Source organism: Vombatus ursinus, unplaced genomic scaffold, assembly GCF_900497805.2.
Source record: "Vombatus ursinus unplaced genomic scaffold, bare-nosed wombat genome assembly UNPS02010320.1, whole genome shotgun sequence".
Classification (NCBI taxonomy): Eukaryota; Metazoa; Chordata; class Mammalia; order Diprotodontia; family Vombatidae; genus Vombatus; species Vombatus ursinus.
The window spans coordinates 6853256-6879336 of record NW_020950098.1 but is presented as its reverse complement, the minus strand read 5'-3'; the positions used below and the strand labels follow the sequence as shown (position 1 = coordinate 6879336).

General features: G+C 39.0%; 1 protein-coding gene across 2 annotated transcripts in view; it reads right to left on the bottom strand.

Moving 5' to 3' along the window:
- PPM1H (protein phosphatase, Mg2+/Mn2+ dependent 1H) overlaps positions 1 to 26081 on the bottom strand; it is a 306039-nt gene that overhangs the window by 192204 nt on the left and 87754 nt on the right. For both annotated transcript variants that reach the window (XM_027854174.1, XM_027854175.1), the window contains exon 2: positions 1128 to 1296. In XM_027854174.1, coding sequence (XP_027709975.1) covers positions 1128 to 1296 — 169 coding nt within the window. The remainder of the gene's footprint in view (positions 1 to 1127; positions 1297 to 26081) is intronic.

The following is a 26081-nucleotide window of genomic DNA, read 5'->3' as shown; positions in this document are numbered from 1 at the left end:
TTAAAAGGTCCCTCAATGCCTATACTTCATAGGGTTTCTAGCATAAAAGAGTGTTATATTTTATCAAAGGTTTTTTTCCTGCATCTACTGAGATGATCATGTGGTTTTGGATGTTTTGGTTTGTAAATATAATTAAGTAGGCTGATTGATATTCCTAATATGGGACCATCCTAGCATCCCTAGCATAAATCACACTTGGTCATAATGAATGATTTCTTGGATTCTCTATTAATACTCACTGCCCTATCTTAGAATGAAAGGCACTGCATAACCTTGGCTTTCTGTACTCTCAAACCTACCTGGCCTCTCCGAGATAGAGATCAGTAATACTCCATCCTAGATCACCTGTCCCACTTCTTCCTCTCTCATCATCATTCTATTCCAGTACTGAATTACAGCAACCACTCTCTTTTTCATTTTAATCTTGTCACCACATACTCCTGGCCATAAGAGTGAACTTTCTGGGGGTTATTTTCAAGGGAAAGAATACTTATAGAAATAATTACAGTCCAGATAATCCTGATCTGGAATATAGATTCTTTTATGTAATATATAAAAAGGGATCAAAAATAATTCTACCCAAATCCAATGAGATGATTTGCAAGCTTCCTCTGTCTTTTATTAAGTCAGATATTAAGGAGATTTTCAAAAACAATGTGTAAAAAAACAACATGTAAAACAATGTTACTCTTCTCATTTTTTTTGTTTTGGAAAATATCATCTTTCACAAAAATTTGTTTATGTTAACACATAATGGCTTTATGATTATTTTAAATGAAGAAATATTGTTAAAATTCATCAGTTTTCATTTCCACTATACTAAACGTTGACAGATATAACCCATAAACAAATGTTCTTTGGGGTTCTCAATTTTTAAAAGTTAAAAGAATCCCAAGATAAAAAGTTTGAAAACCCCTGTTCTAAGCCATTTTGGCATACTCCATCTACATTCTCTCCCCTGTAGTCTGCACACCATATATTTTCAACTTGGCCCTTGTATCTTAAACCCTTCAGGAAAAAAGCTAAGCTAACTTCTTAGAGCCCACTCTGTTCAGGCACTGAGCTAAGCGCTAGGGCGAAGAGCATCTGTCTTAGGTGAATACCAAGATTAAAAGGGATTCTCTTACAGAATTCTCCTTTAGTTGCAGCCCTTCCCCGTTAGGAAGAGAGGACCTTCGCTTGGCAGATGAATTTCTGTTTGGAGTTGAGGTAATGACTCCTGGCTTCTTCTTCACAGATAGCACCTCACAACTGGCCTGATCTTCATTGTGTGTACTCTTTCCTGCATTGATCACTCTGAAAAAAAGGGGAAAAAAAATCCAGTTGGATAAATGGTTTCACTAGGAGTTCACAGTCCTTCTAAATCAAACACTCAATGTAATTCCAATCTACCAAAATGCTTTCTGCCAAAACAGAAAAAGAAAAAAAAAGCATGGAAGCACCCCTTCCCATGCAGGGTATTTTTATACTCTGGAATGAGAAAACCCCAGGGCTTTCCCATGGCATTATACAAATTAGGAGCTTGACACATATGGCGCCTGCTATAAGCAATACCTAAGAGATGAGGTCAATAGCCCCAATTCATTCCAGTCCAAACCGGGGAGACGGACAATCATTCTTTTAAGGTTAACTTGGTACTTGAAATTTTTTTTTCCAATTACTTGAAGATGAATAGATTGGCTCATGGAATTCTCTCTGTCCAGTTTCTCCAAGATTAAAGAAGAGGCCACCATTAATTCTACCTCCTACACTACAAATCAGTAAAATATAGCCTACTCTAAGACCCAGGGGGAACACACAACCATATGTTATCACTGATATGCTGTGCATCACACACAAGACTAAGTAAAATTGGCATTCACTCTTTCCAAAGTGCTTGCACACAACATTCTTTCTCCATCACATGGGCAATGCTTTACACTTTGCCATGAGCCATTCTGTTTGGAACACTGGCACTTTGATGCTGCCATACTCATAATACTTAAGTGAGGTTCAGGTTGGCAACTCATCATGAAAATGATTCCTTATCCTTCAATTGTCTTATTCTAGAATCAGCTTGGACTGAGATAATAAAGCGACACCAAGTTAGCCAAGGAAAAGGCATCCCCTCCTTCAATAGGAATAGGTACAGGGATAGATGTAAAGTTTAAGTAAGGATAGAAAAAGGTTCTGTAAGATTTGGGGGGAGGAGTTGCATTTAAATAGGAGGAATCGGTGGAAAACCAATTTAATGGCCTATGTCTAATATACAGTATGCAATATACAATGTCTCCTAACAGTTTTCGTGAATCAAACAATGGCTCTTCTTATAAGTATTAATTTACTTCAAAAGCTGGCTGGTTGTCCTTTGTGCTCCAAAACACCAAAACAACATCACTATGTTGGGGTCCAGGTACAGTATGTCTGACTTCAAAAGCTATAACTAGATACATTCACTGTTGTATTACATTAAACATAGCCCTCCCAAATAGGAAGTGATATTTAGACATAGCATGGTTTTGGGGGACACGTGACAGGCAAGGTGTGGTGTTTTATTTTTTGTTTTTTTTTTCTGGCAAATCATCCAGGTAGAAGCCAGAAATTCCTTGCTAACATAAACTTCCTAACTAGGGTTTGAAAAAGGGATGGCAAGACCACGTATATACCCAGAGGCCTGGCCTAACTAGCAAAACCTCTAATGCTATTCTTGGAGAAAAGATGCGGGCTGATGAGTAGTAAAATCAGGTAGATCTGGATTTGTGTGAACAGCTGGATCAAAAGAGTCATCACTAATGGTGCTATATAAAAGTGGAAGAAAATCTGCAGTGGAGAGCCCAAAGGCTCTAAGCTCATTGGTCCTACACTATTTAAAACATTTGGATAAAGGCGTAGATGGTGTGTTCATCAATTTTGCTGATGACATAAAACTGGAAAGGTTTGCTAGCCCACTGGGTGACAGTCAGAACACAAAAAGATCTTTACATATCAGAACAATGGGTTGAACTGAATAAGGTGAAATATAGTAAGGTAAATATAAAATATTCAGGTTAAAAAACACAACTTCACAAGAGTAAGGTGGTGGGGTAATGGCTAGACAACAATTGAGCCTTAAGAAGATATGGAGGTTTTCATGTATTACAAGATATATAGGAATAAATAGCGTAAGCAAGCATAGTGGATAGAGCACTGGGCCTACAGTCAAAAAGACCTGAGTTCAAACCTGGCCTAAAACACTTACTAGCTAATGTGACCCTGAGCAAGTCACTTAACCTCTGCCTGCCTCAGTTTCCTCATCCCTAGAAATGGGATGATAATAACCCTACCACCTTATAGGGTCATTGTCAGGAACAAATGAGATAACACATGTACTTTGCATTTATGTCCCCTCAAAGGGGGACATAAATGTGTTAGCTACTGTTAGTGTAATAAGGTAAGTAAAAAAGGTAAGGCAGCCTTGGGCTGCATTAAGAGAGGCAAAGCATCTGATAATAGGGAAGTGACCGCCTTGCTCTAACTTGCTTCTGTCAGATCTCATCTGTAATATTTTGTTCTGGAAGCTTGAGAAACCACATTGCAGGATGCTGATAAAATGCCTTACATCATATGCTATAATAAAAGCTCTAAACTCATATATGACCATCATAAGAAGTCATATCCTTAAGCCAACATGAGGAGAAAGAAAGGTGATATCTTTCACTACTATGGGGGAAGAGTTCTTGACCAAACAAGGGATAAACATAAAAACATAAAATGGGCAATTTTGATTTCAGCAAACTGAAAAGATTTTGCACAAAAAATTAACATAGTCAGAATTAGAAGGCAAACTAGGGAAACAATCTTGGCAGCAAATTTCTCTGATAAAGGTCTGATATCCAAGATACACAGAGAATTGATACAAATACTTAGGGACAAGAGCCATTTCCAAGTATCAAAGGTTATGAATGATTTTTCAAAAAAAAAAAAGATGAAAGCTATCACACTATATTAAAAATAGTCCAATTCACCAATAACGAAAAGATAAATGCAATTTGTAGAAAGGAGGTGCCGGAGGGATTGTGGGAGAATAGGACACTAATATGGTGGAACACTGAATTGGTTGGATCATTCTGGGAAACAATTTAAAATTATACCTCAAAGTCACTAAATTATTCATACCCTTTGACACAGCTATGGTACCATTACTAGGCATATACTACAAAGAAATGAAAGACAGTACTCATATGAACAAAAATAATAACAGTGGCTTTTTTTTTTTATTGTAGCAGAGATCTAGAAACAAGTATGTGCCCCATGTTACATGGATGTAATATATCAAAAGAAATTACAAAAGGCAAGAATTCAGGGAAACTTGGGAAGGTTTGTATAAAGTCACATAGAGTGAAGTAAGCAAAATAACTATCTCTACAACGTCTACAATAGCTGAAAGGAAACCAACTTTGAAAGACCTTTGAACCCTGATCAAGGCAGTGACCAATTTTAACTGAAGAAGACTGACGATAAAAAGCACCGCCTCCCACCTCTTTGTAGAGAGGTGATGCAGAACAAGACATACATTTTCACATACAACCAATATGATGATATGTTTTGTACTTACTACTACACTTATTTGTTATGAGAGAGCTTTTATCTGATTGGAGGTGGAAGGAATTGTATGGAGAGGAGCCAAGTACTGATAGTGATACTAAGAAAAAATGAAAAAGGTCAATGAAACATTTTTAAAAATCCAAAGGAGAGGGGGAAAAAAATTAAGAGGGTCATAGGTAAAATAATTTTGTTGCTTATTTAAATTTAATTTTACTTAAATTTAATGTAATTAAATACCTAATTTAAAAATTGTACATTCTATAATGTAATATTTTATATGATTGGAAATGTATAAGTTACATTAGATTGCTTACTATGGGGGAGGGAAGAAAGGGTAGGATAGATAAAATTTGGAACTCAAAACTTTAAAAGAAAATGTTAAAAACTTTTAACATGTAATTGGAGTAAAATATTATTTTAAAAAATTATACATTTCAGAGATTCACAATTTCATATACAATCTTTTTTCTGTTCTTCTTGGAATGCTGAAATATTTGTTCATATTTGTTAATTGTCAAATTAAATTTTTAAAAAATAATTTATAAAAGATCGATGTTAGTAAGCTGGAACTTTCAGGGGAGGGCAACCAGAATTCCTGACATAATGTGAATCAGATGAAAAAACTAGGAATATGCAGCATGGAGAAGAGAAGAACTTGGGTGGGAGGGAGAGAATTAACACATAAGTCATTCTTCAAGAGTTCAAACAGGTTTTTGCTTAGTCCAAGACTGCAGAACTTGGAACAATAAGAAAATAAGCGGTAAAGAGACAGCCTTAAATTTGAAAAACTTTTTTATGCTTAGAACTGCCCCAAAGTGGAATGCCCAAGTGGAAGGTGGTAGCTTTCCCTTCACTGAGCTCCTGAAGCCAAGGCTCAATGACCATCTGTCAGTGAGGCTGTAAAGGGGGTTCCTGTTCAGGTATATACTGGTGTAGATGACTCCTGGGAGGTATCTTCCAACTATGATCCTAGGATCCCCATCTCACACTTGCTCCACTAACGCAACAATTCCTCCAGCACAGAAACCAGTGACAACAGGTAAATACTGTTTTAGTTCTCAAATGAAAATGGAATAAATAATATCATAATAAATAAATAGGAATAAATAAAAATGAGGAAATAAATAATAAAGGAAATAAATAAAATAAATAGGAAATAAAAAGTAATAAATAAAATAAATAGGAAATAAAAAGGTATGGTGTCTCATAACACTGGACTGGAATCCAGAATAATCTGGAATCCCTAGGGTATGCCATGAACATGCTATGGAACCCTGGGTAAGTCACACTCTTTCTTGGGCTTTGGTTTGCTCATCTACAAAATGAAGTTTCTTCTAGTCCTTCTACCTGCAAAGTCCCACATTTTGAAATCAATCAATATTTACTAAGTACCTCCTATGTGCCAGGCACTATGCTAAGCACTGGGGATACAAAAAAAAGCAAAAGACAGGCCCTGCCCTCAAACAGCTTACAGCCTAATGGGTCTTTAAAAGAATGCCCACAAACTGAGGTGTGGTTAAAACGAGCTGTGATAGATGAATGAAAAATAATAGTACCCTACTCTCAAATGATGAATATAAAGAATTTGGAGAAGCATGATGGGAAGGGTGCAAACTGATTCAGAAGGAAGTGAGCAGAACCAGGATAACTTGTACATATGTACAAGTGTAACAATGGAAATAGAAGAACAGCAACCCCACCAAACTGAATCCTGTTCTAATTATATTAGCCAAATTTGGCCCTGCAGAGAAAAGAATCAATCAACAAGCATTTATTAAGCATCCACTGTAAGCTAACTGCTGGTGACAGAGACATAAGTAATGCAGTCTCTGCTCTCCAGAAGTTCACATTTGATTGGGGGAAACAACACATATACATTTAAAGAGATATCCTCTTCCCCCCCTTCCCCCCTCCCCCGCAAAAAATAAAAATACAAGGTGATTTTAGGGGAGGGAGGAGGGGGAAGTATTGGCATATCTAGGAGGATCAGGAAAGGCCTAGTGAAGGAAGTGGTACTTTCCCTAAGCTTTGAAAAAAGCTAGAGAGCATAAGAGGCAGAGGTGAAGGAGGAGGACATTCCAGGCAAAGGCCAATAGATGGTTCAGTGCATGGAGTTCTAGGCCTGGAGTCATGAAGACCTGAGTTCAAGTACTTACTCAAATTTTTACTAGCTGTGTGACCTCTGGCAAGGTACTTAATTTCTGTCTCAGTTTCCTCAATTATAAAATGGAGATAACATAGAACCCACCTCCCAGGGTTGTACAATGGGAAGAAATTTGTCAAGCGTTTAGCAGAGTGCCTGGCACACAGTAGGCACTTAATAAATGCCTGTTTCCATCCTTCATCCTCTCCTTTGCTTCTTTCCTCCTCCCTCTCTTCCTTCCTCTGTCCTTTCCTTCATCTCTCATTTCCTTCCTTCCTTTCTGTCTTCTACTTCCTTTCCTTTGTCCCTCCTTTCCTTCCTCTGTCGTCTCTTTTCTTCCTTCAACCTTTTTGTCCTTCTTTGCTTTAGGCCTCCATTCCTTCCTTCCTCTCTTTCTTTTTCTTCCGTCCCTCCTCCTTCCTTTCTACTCTCCCTCTCTCTTTTCCTTCCTTCCTGCCAGGCACAGGAGACAGCCTGTGGAAAAGCATGAAGATGGATGTACATCCTGTGTGAAGGATAACAAGTAAGCCAGTTTGCTGGTGGTGAAGGGGAATATGTGGGATAAGCCTAGGAAAGGAGGATGGGGCTGTATCGCACGGGGCACTTAGAGCACAGACAAAAGCCTCAGCTATTTGCTTAGGAGGCCAGAGCACTCCACCTATTCAGAAACCTGAGAAGGGGTCTCTGGATGTCATGGACTGACACTGAGCTCGTTCAGGAAAAAGGGCAGTGAAGGCTGAACTTCCCTTCCCCCTTCCCTCCATTCCTTCTGTCAGCAAGCATTTCCCACATAATTTCTCTATTTCTTTAATCTGTTTATAATTCTTGATTCTGCTTCATATAAAATTACGACCAGTCATAAGCACCATGATTCATGACTGAAGGATTTCAGTGGAAGAAGCCAGGGTATAGCTTGGGATACAAACAACTAAGCAAGGCGGGGGTTTGGACCTTAGCCTAAACTTTAAAATACTGTTTTCCCACTGGAAACAGAACCTCAGCTCAGAAATGTATTTTTGTACCAAGAAGCCGATAAATAATATGAGGTGATGTTCTGAACTGCTAACATTGTGAGAAGTTATGTGGCAGGTGAGCAGGTGTTATTTTATTTTATCTCAATAAACATTGACCCAGTACCTAGCTATACACAAGGGATGTGCTAGGTGCTGAAGATATAAAGATGAAATGAAAGCCCCACTTTGCATGGGGGGGAAAAGGCACTCTCTCTCCCTTCTTTGAATATTATGTGCATAAAGCATTGCATGTGTTTTCAAATGATGTGCTGGTTAATTTTGCCGAAATGTTCTTCCCGCCATCTTCCTTTTTTTATTCTTTGTTATAATATGGAAAAAGTAAGGGACCACATTTAGAAATTAACCTCTGTCTACCTCAGATTTCACAACTGCAATACTGTTGAAAGGAAAATTCTTCCTTTGGGTTTTTACCTTGATTAACAAGGCAAAACTCAGGACAAAGATAATTAAAAGTATTTTGTTATAAGTAAGTCAAGGTAGCAATGTTATGACGGGCTGATCACTGAAGATAAGCAATAGCTTCAAGGTGGGGACAGCTTTTATAGGTAATTTTCTGACAATCCAGATAGGTCCACCTCAGCAGAAAAGGTTGGACCCTTGCATCTCGGTTCCTTCCCGAGGTAGCAAGAACGTGACACTTTGCAGGCAGGGAAACTTGACAAAGAGCAGGTAATACAAAAGCTGCAGACTTGGCTTCTTCTTCCCCACCAGTGCCTCCACCAACAACGGCTGATAAGCAGGGCTGGGAACAAAGGGTAACTGGGTCAACATAGCTCGACAACTGCACCTACTTCCCAGGGTTGTTGTGAAGATCAAATGTGATATTATTTGTAAAGTGCTTAGCACAATGCACCCAGTAAGCAGTTAATAAATGCTTATCTTCCCTGCCCAATAAAAGAAAAAAAGAAAAAACAGAAACTCTTGGATTTTAACTCTTACCCTTCCTTTTCTTATTTTCATATTATGTTTCATATTATATAATACGTATCCTATATTATAACACTTTTATATATGTGTGTATATGAATATGTCATCATTATTATTTCTAACCTGAATACAGGGTTAAATCATCAACAACCAAAAAGAATAGTATAATCCTGAGCTACCAGCTGTCTCAGTCTCTGAAGGCCAGGGACAGGAATTATAAAAAGGACTGTGTGTATTCAACTGAAAGACAGACCAAACAGATGAGGAAATTTCAGATTATATGATTCGTTATAGAATCCTCTCAAAGCAGACCAGCCTGTAGGACAAGGCAAGGCTTTTCTCATTTCAATCAGGGAACAATGACCAGTTTTTTCTAAAAGAGCTCTGAGAGTAACAACTGAAAAAGCAGACTTCCAGAGCAACAGGCTCTAAATGAATTTATTTTTGCCGGAAAGGGAAAGAGCAAAGATCAGTTTCTCTCCATCTAGTAGCACAAGGCTTTACCCACAATTGGTACTTAATAAAAGCTTGTCGGACTGAATTAAGTAATGGGCTATTTAGTCTTACTACCTTATTTTACAGGGAAGAAAATGGCAGAAAGCAGTTACAAGGTCACACAGGCAATGAATGGCAGGGCCAAGCTCTGAATCCAGAATCCCTGACTCCAAAACTATTACCAAAATGTACTGTGTCTCATGGTCACTAGGGTGGGCCATTTTCCTCCTCAAAGAGTAAGACAGATCTGTTGGCTGTGGTATAAGCAAGAAGGCTAGTAATTTAAAATCAATCACACTGCTTGATACATCTTATTCATACCAACACAAGCATGTGGTATAAAGACATAGCAAAAAGCATACCTCGATGACTGCAGCTTCCAAGTTAGACCACAACAGTGACAAAACTTGACGTGGCCAACTATGGCAAATCCTGTCCTGTCATTAAGGTCAAGTGCAGCCTGTGGGGAGACCCTGAGCAAACTATCCAAGGAGCCAGATGGGCCAGTACAAGTGGGTAGAGGGCATATGTTGTGTCATGTGTTGAGAATTGAGGATGTAGGGGAAGAAGACAACTGAGAGGTTAAGTTATTTGTTATTACGTTACAGAAACAGGGCTCATACACAGGATTTCTTGAATCTAAGGTCAGGTCTCTGACCACTAAATTATCTTGACTTTCATTTGCCTTGCACAGAGTAGACACTTAGGAAATGTATGTTGAATCAAAAGAAATTAGTCTAATTTTTCTTTTAACTTCAATTGCAAGCAAAATTTCTAGTCTTTTTAATCCATACAGCTCAAATAGGAGGAAAAAAAACCAGATTTCTCTAAATTTGATTTGCTTTACCTTACCCAAACAGTATTCCTTTGCTGAAAGGGCAAATTCTTTGCTTTGCTCAACATAAGTGAGGCAAATCCTTTCAACATCCTATCTCCAGAGCAACAGGGCACCATGGTGTGAGAAGATTCAACAGCTCATTTACCTCCAATCACATTTTTTATAAAACTTTCTGTAGCATATATGGGATGGTTCTTTAGTTAACATATGGACCCCTGCTCCCACCTGCTGTTTACAAGGATTCCTTATGCTTCCACATCATTTACTGTTAGTACCACCATGGGACAGATGAATAAGCAGGAGACTTCAAGCCAAGAATTTCAAACTCAACAGTAGCTGTAACATCCAATAAAAAAAAAAAAATCCTACATGTTGGTGGCCTCCAGGTACCACATTTTTCATTTTCAGTTCACTGAAATTAAAATTAAACTGAAAACAAAAGTACATGCTCACTGATTGAGGAACAGCTAACTAAACAAACTATAGTATATAAACGTCACAGAATTTTACTGCAAACATGATGAATATAGGGAAGCATGAACTGATTTACACGAACCAATGCAAAGTGAGGCAGAGCCAGGAAAACAACACAGATAAGGACTACCACAATGTCAAATGTTCTGAAATTAAAAAGAATAAGCTTGGCCCCAAAGGAAATGTAAGAATACATTTCCCCAAACTCCCACTTCCACACAGGTGTGGAACACTGAATAGAGCATTAGACTCATTCAATGTGCTGACTGGTTTTCCTGAATTTTTTTTCTTTTACAATTAAAAAGAAATTTTTGTTATGAAGGATGGGCTTTCTGGGAAGAGAGAGGGAGGGGTGAGGAAAGAAGGAGGGGGGGAAGGGGAAAGGGGGAGAGGGGGAGAGAGAGAGGGAGAGAGAGAGGACAGGATTAGGATTCCCTCCTACTCCCTCTAAAACATAGATTAGACTAGTTTTCCCCTACAAGTTGACAAAACTGTCCTCAGGGCTTGATTGGCCCAGGGGTCCAAAGGCCTCCTTTGACACAGCTTCTGGCTATAATGAAGTGGCTTCCAGGTCATCTCAGGGAATAAAAAGACCTATTATTCACAAGGATGTGGGGCCCTTCACACTTGGCTAACATCCCGAGGCTCAACATCCTACCAGGTCTGGCAGGTTAAACTAATTTCCATAAGGAGATAGAGGAACCAGTCTAACCCAGTTGAGCAAGGTATCCTAATTGAGTATCTTTTACATGTGAGGGCTAAGCAAACCTCCTTTTGTTAACTGCTAAATGGCCTGCAAGTGTCTCTTTCCAACAATGAAGCCTTATTCAATCCTTAAACCACATTAAAAAATCAATAAAAATCTATTTAAAATAAAATAATGGGAAGAAAACCAATTTCCAGAACCAATTTCATCTACCCAAGTAAAAGATCTGATATGGCAAGAATGAAGACAAATCTCTGTATTTACAGAAATTTTAACAGTGCAAATCAGCAAATCAGAGAAAGTCTAGGTTGTCTTCCAAGTTAAGTAGCTACATGACCTTGGGCAAGTCACTTCTCCCTTGGGCCTCAATTTCTTCATCTGTAAAATGAGTAGAATGGCCTAAATAACCTCTCTCTAAGGTCAATTCAAGCTCTAACATTCTTGTATTCTATGATTCTAAATATCTATTATGCGCAAAGCACCAAATTAAGGGGAAGGGGAAAGGGATGGAATAACTATCTATCAATCTCACCTACTTTGTGTCAGGCACTGTGTTAAGGGCTTTATAAATATTATCAACAACTTTGCATTGTGGATGCTGTTATCTTGATTTTACAGATGAGGAAACTGAGGAAGAAGTTAAGTGACTTGCCCAGGGTCACACAGCTAGTAAACATTTGAGGTCACATTTGTCCTTTTTTTTTTTTTTTTTTTTGAGGCAATGGGGGGTTAAGTGACTTGTCCAGGGTCACAGAGCTAGTGAGTGTTACGTGTCTCAGACCGCACTTGAACTCAGGTCCTCCTGACTCCAAGGCTGGAGATCTATTGGCTGCACCACCTAGCTGCCCCTGAGGACACATTTGAACTCGGGTTTTCATGACTCCAGGCCCAGTGCTCTAGCTGTTCTATCACCCAGATGCCTCCGGCTAGATTCGGAATAAGAGTATGTTTGCTATTTTTAAGAACTAAAAATTTAGTTGAGAATTCAAGACAAACAGCAACTAAATGCCAAATGAGTGGGACACCGTAAATGCTATAAGGGTTAGAAGGAAGAAGAGTTATAGCCAGGTATGACAAGTGTGAAAATGAATCCCTTGACTTGCTTGAGTTTCCCCACCCCCTAATTACAGGTAAGAACTGTATCAGGACTTGGCCTACATACCAACAATTCGTTGCTGTGCCCAAGAGTAGATCTAGCTGGATGTGCAGAAAATCAGCAACTCCGAAGCCAATTTAGCTCATACCAGCTTTGAAGTAGACCCTGAGCCATTTGGTGATTTATGGACCTCCAAGAGACATCCTTATCTCTAGAGACTCCCCTAATTGTTGGTCATGGGGTTCTAGGACACATCCTGTTTTACATCTCCTCATCTTATTGTTTGTGCTCAAGCCTTGAACTGTCAAAGGGCCACATATCTGACACCTGGAATTCCTCACTTCTCCTCCTGGATCTCCCCTTTCTTGGGAATGGGGACTATTTCCCGCCTTTCTCTCCAAATTCCCTGTCTCCCTTCACTGAAATCTCTCTATCTATACATATATAGATAGATAGATGTTATATATATATAGATATCTATATCTATCTATCTATCTATCTATCTATATATATCTCTCAGTCTTTCCAACTGGGCCTTGAACATGTCAGAACAAACATTGTTCCAGCTTGCAAGCTTATTCTCAGGCAATAAATGCATCTGTGCAAACTGTGATTGGACTCTGGTTCATTCCAGGTTCCCCTTTTTGGGCCTGGGGTTTCCTCCACTTAACAGTTCACAGGTGTTTTTCTTTAACACAAGTTAGCCGGGTGAGTCTTTAAAAATTCTACTTCACTCACAGAAGGTAGTGATGATGAAACAGTAGATGTGACAATGTAGTAGTAACATAATATGGCTATTATAACAAATTCATATTTGTCACAGAATAGCTTTTTTGCCTGTAAAGACTGACAGCTGATCCAAGATGTGCCTGGCCTCTGTCTTCGTCACTTAGGAGATTTCAGTAAAACTCAGAATCTCAGAGTTGGTAGGGATAGATAGATTAGATAGATAGATAACCTATAGGTTATGTAGTTAAATCTATAACTAGATAGGAATCCTCCCCTGCACCATCCCCTACTTAAATAGCTCCAATGGAAAGAAAACAATAGACACATTCGAGTGTTTCTAGCATTTGTGACAGACAACATTCTAGCTATCCTGGCCAGCTTAATTTAATTTACAAATGTGGCAAACATGCCATCTCTGCCTTCATCTAAATCACTTATAAAATTGTTGAATAGTAGGGACTAGGGGCAGATCCTGGGAGCACTGCAAGGAGACTTTCTGCTAAGCTGACACTGATCCATTCGATTAATTATTGCTCCTTGGGTCTGATCATTCAACAAGTTCTGATTCACACCTAACTCTACTATCATCCAGTTTACATTCTGACATACTGTCTACAAGAACAGCGTGAGAATTTTTGTCAGATGCTTCGCTAAAATCCATGCCTATGGTTTTCTCCCAACATACTAGCCTCATAACCTAATCAAAAAAGACACATGTAACTGTTGTTCAGTCATGTCTGAATCTTTAAGACCCCATGGATCATACTGTTCATGAGGTTTTCTTGGCAAAGATACTGGAGTGGTTTGCCATTTTCTTCTCCAGTGGATTAAGACAAACAGAGTTTAAATGACTTGCCCAGTGAACGTTTGGGACAGGATTTGAACTCAGGTTTTCCTGACTCCAGGCCCAGCACGCTCTATCCACTGAGCCACCAAGCTGACTCAAGTCATGCTGGCTTTCAATGCTCACCACTTCTTTATGTAATCTGACACATCCCAGAATTCTTCCAGAAGACAAAGACCTACGGTTTAATAAATCCATCTTTTGAAAATTAGGGGAAAAAAAATTAGGACAGTATTTGCCCCATTCCTATTCCCATGGTTTTTCAAAGATCGATGATGTTGGTGTCAACCTTAAAGAGAAGTTTGGTCTAAAAGAATAAAAAGAATCAGATTTTATACATGCTACACATGCTATTTATTCTCTTTAAGGCAGAGAATCATGCATGCATGGGAGGTCAGAATAATTCTGAACTCAAAGAAAGAATATTTGAAGAGGAGCTTTTATACCCTTACTGCAAGCCCCCTCTTTCTTCCTGATTCAGGATGCCTGTGTCAGCCAAAATTACAGTCTCCATATGTGTTAACCAGAAATGTGGAAATAACATAACAGTAATACTGTAATAGGATAGGATCCTTAAAGCAATAGGATAAGACAAATGCCCAATGGACCTGGTTTCTTGTCAGGACAACGTTCCCAGTCAGCAAAATCCAGAAGGAGAGCTCTGGGTTCACTCAGAGAGCATGCAAAGCACGTCTATTATGCCAACCAAGGTGCTTCTTCTGACTGGTTAGTCCAGGTTTGGGTCCTCTTTGAGCCTGAAACGATCCTCAATGACAAAGCAATCACGTTTACCAGTTCTTGAAGTACTTTAAGAAGCACTTCACTCAGGCTAGGTGGGTGATCAATTCAACCAGGTACTTTTTTACAATACATTCATTTGTATTTTAATTCTGTGTTAATTACTGCTATTCTATCATTCTCCACTATGGAAATCATTCTCCTTTGGTTTGTAAGATAGAAGCAAAGTAATATTTGAATAATTTGGACTTTCTCTTTCACACAAGAGGGGTTTTCCCCACACTCCAACTCCAATGCATGTGACAAGGTATTCTTATGCCCTGATCCTTTTATGAGGTATCCTTCACTAAGTTAAAAAATCAAAGTGTGAAATGGGTGTGAGCAATTCCTAGACACGTCTATTGAATCAATCAAAAGTATAAACTACATTCAAAAAACAATGTAATTCATCAAGCTGAAAAAGAGTTAAATACTTTGAGCACTTAAATCAGATAGATGATAAAACACATTAGGATTAATTAAAAGAGTTAGATATACCTCTGATCCCTATGTAGACCAGAGGAGATTCCAACACAGGCATTCTAGCTACTGCTTCCAGAGGGTCTTAAGAAAGCAGACCCCTTGTACTTGTACAGGTAGGGGAGGGGGTGCACCAAAAGTAAACCTAACACTCCCCTCCCCCACTTACCCGCAGATATTTACTAGCTTGTGTGACCGACCCTGGGCAAATCACGTAACCTCTATTTGCCTCCATTTCCTCATTTCAAAAATGGGGATGATAATAACAGCACATGCCTTTCAGGGTGGTTGTGAGGATCAAATGATACAGTAATTGTAAAGAGTTTAGCTTGGTGTCTAGCACATAGTGCTAAATGTTTAGTTGTTGTTAAAGTCATTTCAGTCACGTCTGACTCTCCATGACCTCATTTGGGGTTTTCTTGGCAGAGATACACTGGTGTGGTTCGCCATTTTCTTCTCCAGCTCATTTTACAGACAAGGAAACTGAGGCAAATAGGGTTAAGTGACTTTCCCAGGATCAAGTGTCCGAGGACTGATTTGAACTCGGGTCTCCTGACTCCAGGCTCACTGCTCTATGTACTGCACTACCTAGCTGCCCCATATAAATGTTAGCTATCATTATTTATTATTATTATTATTACCCTCCATTAACTGTCACCAGAGGAAAAAAAACATTTGGTACTGGGTAAGAAATAGTGAGATTGATCAGTGGAAGAAATTATGTACATAGTATACAGAAGCAAATGAGCACAGTAACTTAGTGTTTGATACACCCAAAGACCCCAACCACTAGGGTGAACACACACTATTTAACAGAAACTGTTGGGTAAACTAGAAAGCAGACTAGCAGAAATTAGGGATACATCAACATCTCATACCATATAACAATATACAGTCAAAATGGGTATGTGATTTAGATATAAAGGGTGAGATAATAAGCAAATTGATGGAACATGGAAGAAATTACCTGTCACATTTATGGATAGGGGAAAAATTCATAACCAAACAAAACCAATGAAGTTTTAGAAGAAAAGTAGTTAACTCAGAAAAAAATCTTTACAGCAAGTTTCTCTAATAAATGCCTCATTTCTAAGATATACATTACATATTATTAATATCTTATACATAATATACAGTAGAATATTTATAAATATAAATCACTTCTAAATATAGACTAATATGATAATTATATATAATGCAATAATTTTATATAATATATACTATGATTATATATACATACACACACATAAATAAAGGTAAAACTGAGTGAAATTAACAGGAAAAAGAGCCATTCCTCAGATGACCTCAAATGGTCAAAGGATAAGGATGGGCAGTTTTCAGAGAAAGAAATACAAACTATCTATGAGAAAATGCTCTAAATCACTAAGAAGAGAAATACAAATTTAAACAACTCTGAGGTACCAGAGGTACCCATCAGATTGGCTAAGATGACAAAAAAGGAAACTGACCTGGTGGGCTGTGGGAAAACAAGGTACGTTAATGAATTACTGGTGATGCTGTGAACCAATTCAATCATTCTGGAAAGGAATTTAGAACTATGTCCAAAAAGCTATTAAACTATGCATACCTTTTGACCTAGCAATACCACTACTAGACCTATATCCCAAAGAGATCAAAGAAAAAAAAAAGTAACCAAATGTGCAAAAATATTTACAGCAGCTCTCTCCTTTGGGGCAAAGAAGTGGAAATTGGGGGGTGGTGTCCATCAACTGGAGAACGGTTGAACAAGTTATGGTATATGGATGTGATACAACACTAATTTGATGCAAGAAATTATGAAGGAGTTTCAGAAAAGCCTGGGAAGACGTGTATAAACTGATCCAGTAAAGTGAGTAGAAACAGGAGAACAATTTGTATAATAACAGCAATATGCTGAAAATAAACCAACTTTGAAAAGACTTGGAGGCAACTAAGTGGCACAGTACATTGAGCACTGAGCCTAAAGTCAGGAAGACCTCAGAGTTCATATTTAGCCTCAGACACTTATTAGCTATGTGATCCTGGGCAAGTCACTTAACCTCTGCCTCATTTTCCCCAACTGTAAAATAGGGATAATAGTGCCTACCTTGCAGAGCTGTTGTGAAGACCAAATCATATAATATTTATAAAGTGCTTAGCATAGTGCCTGGATCATAGTAGACCCATACCCTACTTAGTAACTCTGATCAACGAAAACACCAAACATTTTCCAAAGCACTCATGATTCAACACATTTTCCTCCTCCAGATAGAGAGGAGATTGTACTCGAGTGCAAACTGAAGCATACAGTCTGTCCTCAACATTCAGAGGTTACATTCCTAGAAGACAGCACAAAAGTAAAACACAGAAATGCTGATACATCGTACCTATGGAAAATAGGGGGTTAGATTCCTGCACCCACCAAAACTGTAATCCTTTGCTAGAGACCGTGGAAAATACTATTTCTAACCCAGCTTAGCCCACCACTCCCTAGACCAATTATCCGCCATGCCCCCCAGGTGGATGGATACCTTCCCTGCACCCCTCTCCAGCTCCCTTTTTGTGTACTGTTTTTTACCATTAGAATTTAAGCTCCTTGAGGGCAGGGGCTATTTTTTGCTTGTATTTGTATTTCCAGCACTTCACATTGTGTCTGACACACACTAAGTGCTTAAAAATCATCTTTTCTAAACTTACAGAATCTTGTGATCGTAGTATTGATTACAATTTTATTGAAGTATGATTTGTGTTTAGAATTCCTGCCTTTAAAATTACTTACAATTTCTGTGTCCTAATCTACTTTTATAAAGGTTCTATGTGATAATGAGATGTTCACATAAATGTTCTTGATCAGAGGACCCCCATGAGACTTGCACACTACATTTTGGGGGCATAATTGAAACACAAAACTTGAATTTTGAAGGCAAACAATGAAAATATTCAAGGAATGTTCCAGGAGCTCTATTCTACAATGGTAGGGTTAACAGGACCAGTGAAATGCCTATTAGGAGGATACCAGTCACTTCACAAACTTGCACATCTCTCTTTTTCTCTATTGCACACAGCCACAAAAGCGCATGGCTGCCAACATCACAGCGAAAATGAAGTTACTAATAAAATCAAGTCTTGAAAATGAAACAAAAATGTTGAGGGCTGCCTGTATTTTCTTCTCTCTCTCTCATGGCTATAATCATTTGTTTGCATGACTACACATATTTTAGTGGGTTTTATTTTTCTTGCCTTCACCATGGATGGGGAGCCTGAAGGGGAAAGGAGAAAATTTAGAACTAAAAATAAAATTAAATTGAAATTAAAAAAAACACACACCATTATTCTGGGAAGAGCTACGTAAGCTTGAGACAGCCAAAGGGATGTGTGACGCACAACAAACGTTAAGAAAACAGTCTTTGGATGAAATCTCTCTGCAAAGGGCCTGACAGAAACACAGTGAATCAATATAAATACATGTGACATCCTGACTCAGGAAGATTGGAGTTAAAATCCTGACTCAAATACTTACCAGCTTTGTAACCCTGGGCAAGTCACTTAATCTTTGCCTGTTTCACTTTCCTTATTTGTAAAATGAGGATAATAATAGCACCCACCTCCCAAGGTGGTTGTGAGGATCAAATGCAATAATATTTGTAAAGTGCTTTGCAAACCTTAAAGCATTAAATAAATGTTAGCTTTATAATAATGATACTAACATTATTGGATAATAATTATATAATTATTATAGAACAATTCTAAGAATTTTATTGTTACACAATAATTGTAATAATTTATGATAAAGCTTACATTTGCTGTTGGTATTATGTATTATTATTATTATTATCATCATCATTACCACCACCAAGCCCAAGCCCCAGAGAAGAGTAGAAAAAAATCTGTTTCCCTACCTTTACTGCAGAAGTGGGGGGACTAGGGTTTGGAATGCTACATACACTGTCAGATGCAGCTTAAATGTGGGTTGGTTCTACTGAACCTTCTCCCCCCCCCCCATTTTCTTTCTTAATCTCTGTTAGAATGGAAGGCTCACTGGATGGGAGATGGAAAGAATTATATTTGGAAATGAATGATATAAAAAAAGGGACTGACTCAAAAAGAAAGGCAGTAATTCAGTAAGTACCTTTCCACTGGCATTTAAATGGGGAGGTAGGTCAAGGATTTAGGTCATTTGTTTTCAACAATGAAACCACTAGACATGGTTCACCTCTACCAACTAAAGAATCAGGAAATGACTTGCCTCCCAACAGAGGTGGCCAAGTTAAATCTATGTAAAAAGAACACAAAACCAAATTGTTTTTTGTTTTTTTTCCCCCCTGCAAATGTTTTTTCCTCTACAGATTTCATGCTCAAATCTTCCAAGGATTGGGTTGTTGGCAGATTTTACAATCACAGAATCCAAGTGTCAGAACGAACCTAGGTCAATTTGAAAAAAGAATTACCCTTGCCAAACACCTGATAAATGGGTCTTTGCTTAAAGATCTCCAATGAAAGGGAACCACTCCCTCCAAGACAGCTCTAATTGTTAGCAAGTTTTTCCTCCAATCACCAGTTTGGCTCCTTACAATTCCTACCCACTGCCTGCTCTTGGTTTAGTCGTCTGGTGCAAAGGAGAGGGACGGTGACAAAAATTTTAAACAGCATGGGACCATGCAACAGAGACAGCTTGGTTTGGTGCATAGAGAGATGGTCTCAGAAGTCAGAAAGACCTGAGTTCAATTTCTGCTCTAACACATAATGACTGTGTGACCCTGGTTCCTAAGTCAGTCACTTTTACTTCCAGGTGCCCATGGTAACTCTTGAAGGACAGACTGTTCAGAACAGCTGCCAATCTGCATTGATAGAGGGAGTTTACCCAATCGTTTAAAGCCCTTCTCAACCTGACTCCAATCTACCTTTATGGATTATTTATTATTAAACTTTCTTTAAAAGTTTAAAACTGCACCAAGACTTCGGGAACAGCCTATTACTGCCCTTCACACACACTTTACAATCCAATTAATACATTTTTCTTTAAACTGCGTTAAAACTGTTATCCTATAACCTTTGCCCTTTGGTACTACTTTGAAGGATCATGGAATTTGATCCCATAGGGGACCTTAGAGACTGTTAAACCTCTTCATTTTACAGATGAGGATAAAAAGACTTAGGGGGAAGGGATTTGTTTAGTCACAAAGGGAGCTGGGCTTTGAACCCACTTTCAAATCTGTCTTCAGATTCAGTGCTCTTTCTACCATATCATATGTGTCTGTCCAGGGGCCATCTCCAGTCATCCTGATCTATATCTTGCCACTGGACCCAGATGGCTCTGGAGGAGAAAGTGAGGCTGGTGACTTTGCACAGCCCTTCCTCACTTAAATTCAATTCACGTGCAAGTCATGGCATCATCTTCCTGATGTCACGGTCCTCTTCGAGAACAAAGGACAAACAACAACAATCCAGCCAAACTCGATTTCTTGCTGTTTTTTTGAAGGCAATAATGGAAGCTTCTTGAGGGCAGGGAATTGTATTTCTATCTTTGTATTCCTAACCACTAGAAGAGTGCCCAGAAGCAGGCTCTTCATCAATGCGTGGTGACTGATCGACAGGGGCACGAGAAACACAATTTTAAATATACTTAGCCCTTACTAAGTGCCCTATTATCAACTAAATGCATTTGGCATAAATAAATTTGGGAAACCCTCTTCTCCCCTTTCAGGTCATGAAATACTCTGGTAAGGACATTTCCTTTATCTATTCCCCAATAAACCACCAGGGCTTCCGTTGAAAGGTCCAGCTGGTAATTATAGTTATTAAATTACCAGGCTGTCTTTCTTCCTTTTGCATTCATTGTGAATCATAATGGAAATGGCCCCGAACGGGGACAACTCTCCTGATGAAAAGAAAGTGGCTTTTCTACCGTCCATTATTATCCATGTCAGAGACAGAGATGCTTTTAAAAAACACAAAGGTCTCTGGAACAAAGGACTATCAGTGGGTCAGTTTCCAAAAAGCTTCAGTGTAAACAGTCACTGACCCAGTGGCAGGTGCTTTCTAAAAGTCTTAGCAGCCTGCATCCTCTTGGTTAAAAAAAAAAAAAAAAAGTTACCTGGAGACAATAGCCAACTGTATAGGAAAAGGCAGAAAAATTCCATAACATCAATCATCTTGTGGAATACGAACACTTAAAGCTTGATGGACCTGGAGTTAAGAAGATCTGGGTTCAAATTTGATCCCAGACACTTACTCACTGTGTCACTTTAGGCAAATCACTTAATCTCTGTCTTCCTCAGTTTCTTCATTTGTAAAATGGGGATATTAATAGCACCTCACAACAACTTCCCAGGGTTGTTATGAGGAGCAAATGAGATAATAACTGTAAAGCACTTAGCACAAAAAGTACTAAATAAATGTTGGTTATTATTGTTGTTATTTCACACTGTAAGTTGGTCAGATTGCAAGGAAAGGTACACACTGACAGCAGGGATTGCCAGGGATTTTTTAAGTGAAAAAGTCTATGAGAAATTATCTAATTCAGGGGTTCTTAATCTTTTTTATATCATGTAATCTTTTCATATCAGTCTGGTTGTCTGGTGAAGACTACTGACTCTCTCAGAATAGTGTTTTTAAATACATATAATACAATGTAGAGGATTATAATTATTTTGTAATTGAAACCAATCCTATTGAAATAATATTTGAAAATGAAAAAATTAATAATTTTTTGGGTGAGGCAATCAGGGTGAAGCGACTTGCCCAGGGTCACATAGCTATTAAGTTTCAAGTGTCTGAGGTCTGATTTGAACTCAGGTCCTCCTGACTCCAAGGCCAGAGCTCTATCTACTGTGCCACCCCTCTAAATAATTCTTTTAAAAAAGTTTATGAACCCCAGTTGACAATTCCTGATCTAATCCAAACCCTTCATTTCACAGATGAGGAAGATGAAGCCCTAAAGGGTTAAATGATTTGCCTATGATCAGACAGCTAATTAGCCTTCACTCTGGGATTTGAACACAAATATTTTGACTTGAAATTCTTTTTTTGGGGGGGGGCAGGGGGTTTGAAGCAATCAGGGTTAAATGACTTGCCCAGGGTCACACAGCTAGTAAGTGTCAAGTGTCTGAGACAGGATTTGAACTCAGGTCCTCCTGACTCCAGGGCTGGTGCTCTATCCACTGTACCACCTAGCTGCCCCTGACTTGAAAGTCAGTGATCTTTTCCTTATATACCTCACTACTTATCCTAGGCCCCAAAGTGACCCTCAGAAAGATAACATATATTCTGCTTCAGCAAAGCCAGAAAGTTGGATAATATGGAAATGAAGGTGGGTCTAGGAATGAATTCTCACTTCCAGAAGCCTGACATTTTGGAGAAGTCTCAAAAAATACAGAACAGGGTCAGCTCTTGGCAAATCATGACTCATATTAATCTCATCCCTTCTCATGCTTCCGTAACAGCAATCTTATCACCTCCTTAGATACAGTGGATACGAGTTCTGGGCCTGGAGTCAGGAAGACATGTTCCTGAGTTCAAATCTGGCCTCAGACACTTACTAGCCCAGTGACCCTGGCCAAGTCACTTAACCCAGCTTGCCTCAGTTTCCTCATCTGTAAAAAGAGTTGGAAAAGGAAATGGCAAACCACTCCAGTATCTTTGCCAAGAAAACCCCAAATAGGGTCACGAAGAGTTAAAATCCCTTCCTTCCAGCATCTTCATGTGGCCACCTGGCTAATCAGTCTTCCACTCTACTGCTCCTCCAAATCCCCTGGCAATACCTATCACAAAACAACCCTTCTCTTACAGGCGGCAGGGTCTATTATAGAATCACAGAATGGTAGAGCTAGAGAGAACCTTCAAGTTTATCTAGTCCAAACCCCTCAATTTACAGGTGCAGAAGCTGAGACCCTGAAGCTAAATAATGTTGGCACACAGCTAGTAAGACAGAGCAAGGATTCGAATCCAGGTCTTTTGACTCCAAATCCAGCACCCTACCCACAGTACCACACCACTTGTAATTTTACTAACTGTAATTATTACATTCTCATAGCCTTTTATAGGTAACAGTGCTTCATATCCATGCTCTCATTCCCTACCTCACAGGGTTATTTTTAATTATCTGCACTTTACAGATGGGGAAACTGGCTCAGAGAAATCACAGATGATCAGCCCAAAGTCAAATGCTAAGCTAGTAGCAGAACCAAAACTAGTTTTTCTGGGATTCTGGCAGTTAGTTCCTCCTCTCTCTGAGGAAGAGGGACCACTTGTCTGTTGATTTCCCCTACAGAGCTGGGGAAACAGGTGGCACTTGGTCGAGCCAGGAAAATCGATGGGATATCTCAGCTCTCCAAAGGAGAGGAGAGTTAGGATCCCTTGGATAGGAAACAGGAACTTTATGGGAAGAAGCTTTGGAAACAAGAAAAGAAAGCAGCCTAGTTTTGATATTGTTAACAAACTCCAGGAGACCACAGTCAGTGACCTGCCAAATGGCCACTGGGACACAGCTTCCAGAGGGTGGCTGGGCTCAGATGCTACTTTAAAAGAGAGCACAAGGGATATTCCAAATGTTGTGTCGGAATCATTAAAAACCAAAACCAAACCAGAATTGATAAGGAAGCTCTTTCTTCCCCTCGGTAGAGAGGTAGGGAATATAGTATATATTACTTGATGGGTTGCTGTAGGTTGACTTTTTAAAACATTTTTCTCTGTTAATGAGAATGGATATAATGCGGGGGTTGAGAAGGGGAGGTAGGGGGGTCAGTTGAGGGAAAGTTATTACCTTGTAAAAAAACAACAAAAAAAAACCTTTTTCTTTTAAAGAAACAGTCAAATAACTTGAACCTGTAAGAACAGTAGCGTATTGGAACAAAATCTGACAATTTCAGTTCCATCAGGCAATGTTTATTGATCACAATTGGAACTGGTTATACAGACTGAAGGATGATAAATTAAAGCACTAAAATTCCTTTTTTGTGACAATAAATTAGAAATTTATTTAGCAAAAAAAAAAAAAAGAATAGTAGTGTAAGACTTGTAAAAAATGCTGACAGGAATAGACAGCTTTTCTAGGGACAAGTTCTCAAACATTCCCAACATCTCCCTTTTATCACCACCTACCTGTTGGATGCTGCCAACTGGATGACCTACTGGCAGTTGAAACTCAACACACCCAAAACGGATCTCTTTCTGCAGCCCTAAATCTACCTTCTTTCTGATTTTCCTTTTTCTGTCAAGAGCACAACCACAGCCCCAGTCACCAAACTTAAGCAACCTCAGAATTACCCGACACTTGACTTGCCCTCACTTCCTCCTCCTCACCCCCCATCAGATAAGTTGCCAAATCTTTTTGATTCTACCTCTCCCTCCACTAACATGGTCATTTAACTGGACTGTTCAAACAGTCTTCTAAGCATTAGACTGTAAGCTCCTTGAGGGCAGGGACCGATTTTTGGTCTCTTTTTTTATGCCCAGGGCTTAGCACAGTGCCTGGCATATAGTACATGTTTGCTGGGGTTACCCTGCCTTAAGTCTCTCTCTCTTCTCCAATTCATTTTCAACACAGATTTAAAGTGATATTCGTAAAAGCATGGGTCTGACTAGGACGCTCCTCAGTTCGACGAGCTCTAGTGGCCCTCTTATTTCCTTTAGGACAAAGATCCTAAAGCTTTTTTGGGTGTCATGGACCCTTTCACCACTCTGGTGAAGCCTTTTCAGTATGTTTTAAGGAGAATCTGAGCTCCAAGTCAGCTTGAGCCACTTAATTAACTATGTTACCCTGGGCAAGTCACATGACCTGTCTCAGCCTCAGTTTACTCATCTGTAAAACAGGAATAATAAAGAGAACCAGCAGGTAAGTGGCTCAGTGGATAGAGTGCTCAGCCTGGAGTCTGGAAGACTTAAGTTCAAATGCAGGCACTTAACCTAGGCATGTGACCCTGGGCAAGCCACTTAACCCTCTTTGCCTCAGTTTCCTCATCTGTAAAATGAGCTGGAGAAGGAAATGGCAAACTACTCCAGTATCTCTGCCAAGAAAACCCCAAAAGGGGTCACAAAGAATCGGACATGACTGAAAACGACTAAACCACCAAAACAAAAAGAACTTACTCCTTAGAATTGGTGTGAAGATCAAATGTAATGAGGTATTTAAAGCACTTCGCAAAAAAAAAAAAAGAAAAAAAAGTTTATCCAAGGTCAGTGGCTTTTTTATTATATTCTCAACCTACAATATTCTTTTTATTCAATCCTAAACCTCCCTTCCTGCCACTCCTTCAATTCTGAAGGGTGAATTCAGGACTCACATTATGGGATATAAATTGCATGGTTTCCTGTTTAAAACACAGCAGAGCAGACAAAAGGCAAAGAAGACATTTGGGTGGTGTAAGGAGAGGAAATCTCCAAAGACAAGTATCTTGTTGAGATAGTGATATGTCCCCCTCCCCCTCAAAAAACCATACTAAGTTTAATACAAAGCAATTATATTGAATACAAGGGAGCAGTATTTCATATAAAGGTACATCAGGTGAGGTTAAATATTACTTGTAGCACAGGGGTTCATATATAATTGATAAAGATGCTTTAGAAAAATGAATCATTTATGAAAGAGAATTTTCAGAAGTGAATGGGGATGATTCTGTTACTGAGCCTAAGTTCTAATAGGCCTTAGCAAGTTTTACTGACTACCCACATGGGTGGGGACTCAAGGTTAACTTGATCCTGGGCTCCCTCTGGCTGAACATAAGGAAGGATTGGTACAGAATCCAGCTCTTGAGACTTTGCTAATCTGCCTTCATCAGAGATGCTATGGAGGGTTCAGGTGAGGGGTTGGAGTAGACAGCCACCAAAGCCCTTCCCAACTGTTGATATTAGGTCTCTAGATTACTTGCAATGTCCCTTTCAGTTAAAACCCAAGGTTAACGCTATGATTCTGTGATTTATAGAAGGAACTTAAGCATGGATTTAAATTACAAAGATTAGGTTAGGAATTGATTTCATTGGTAAAGAGAGCTCTGCACAA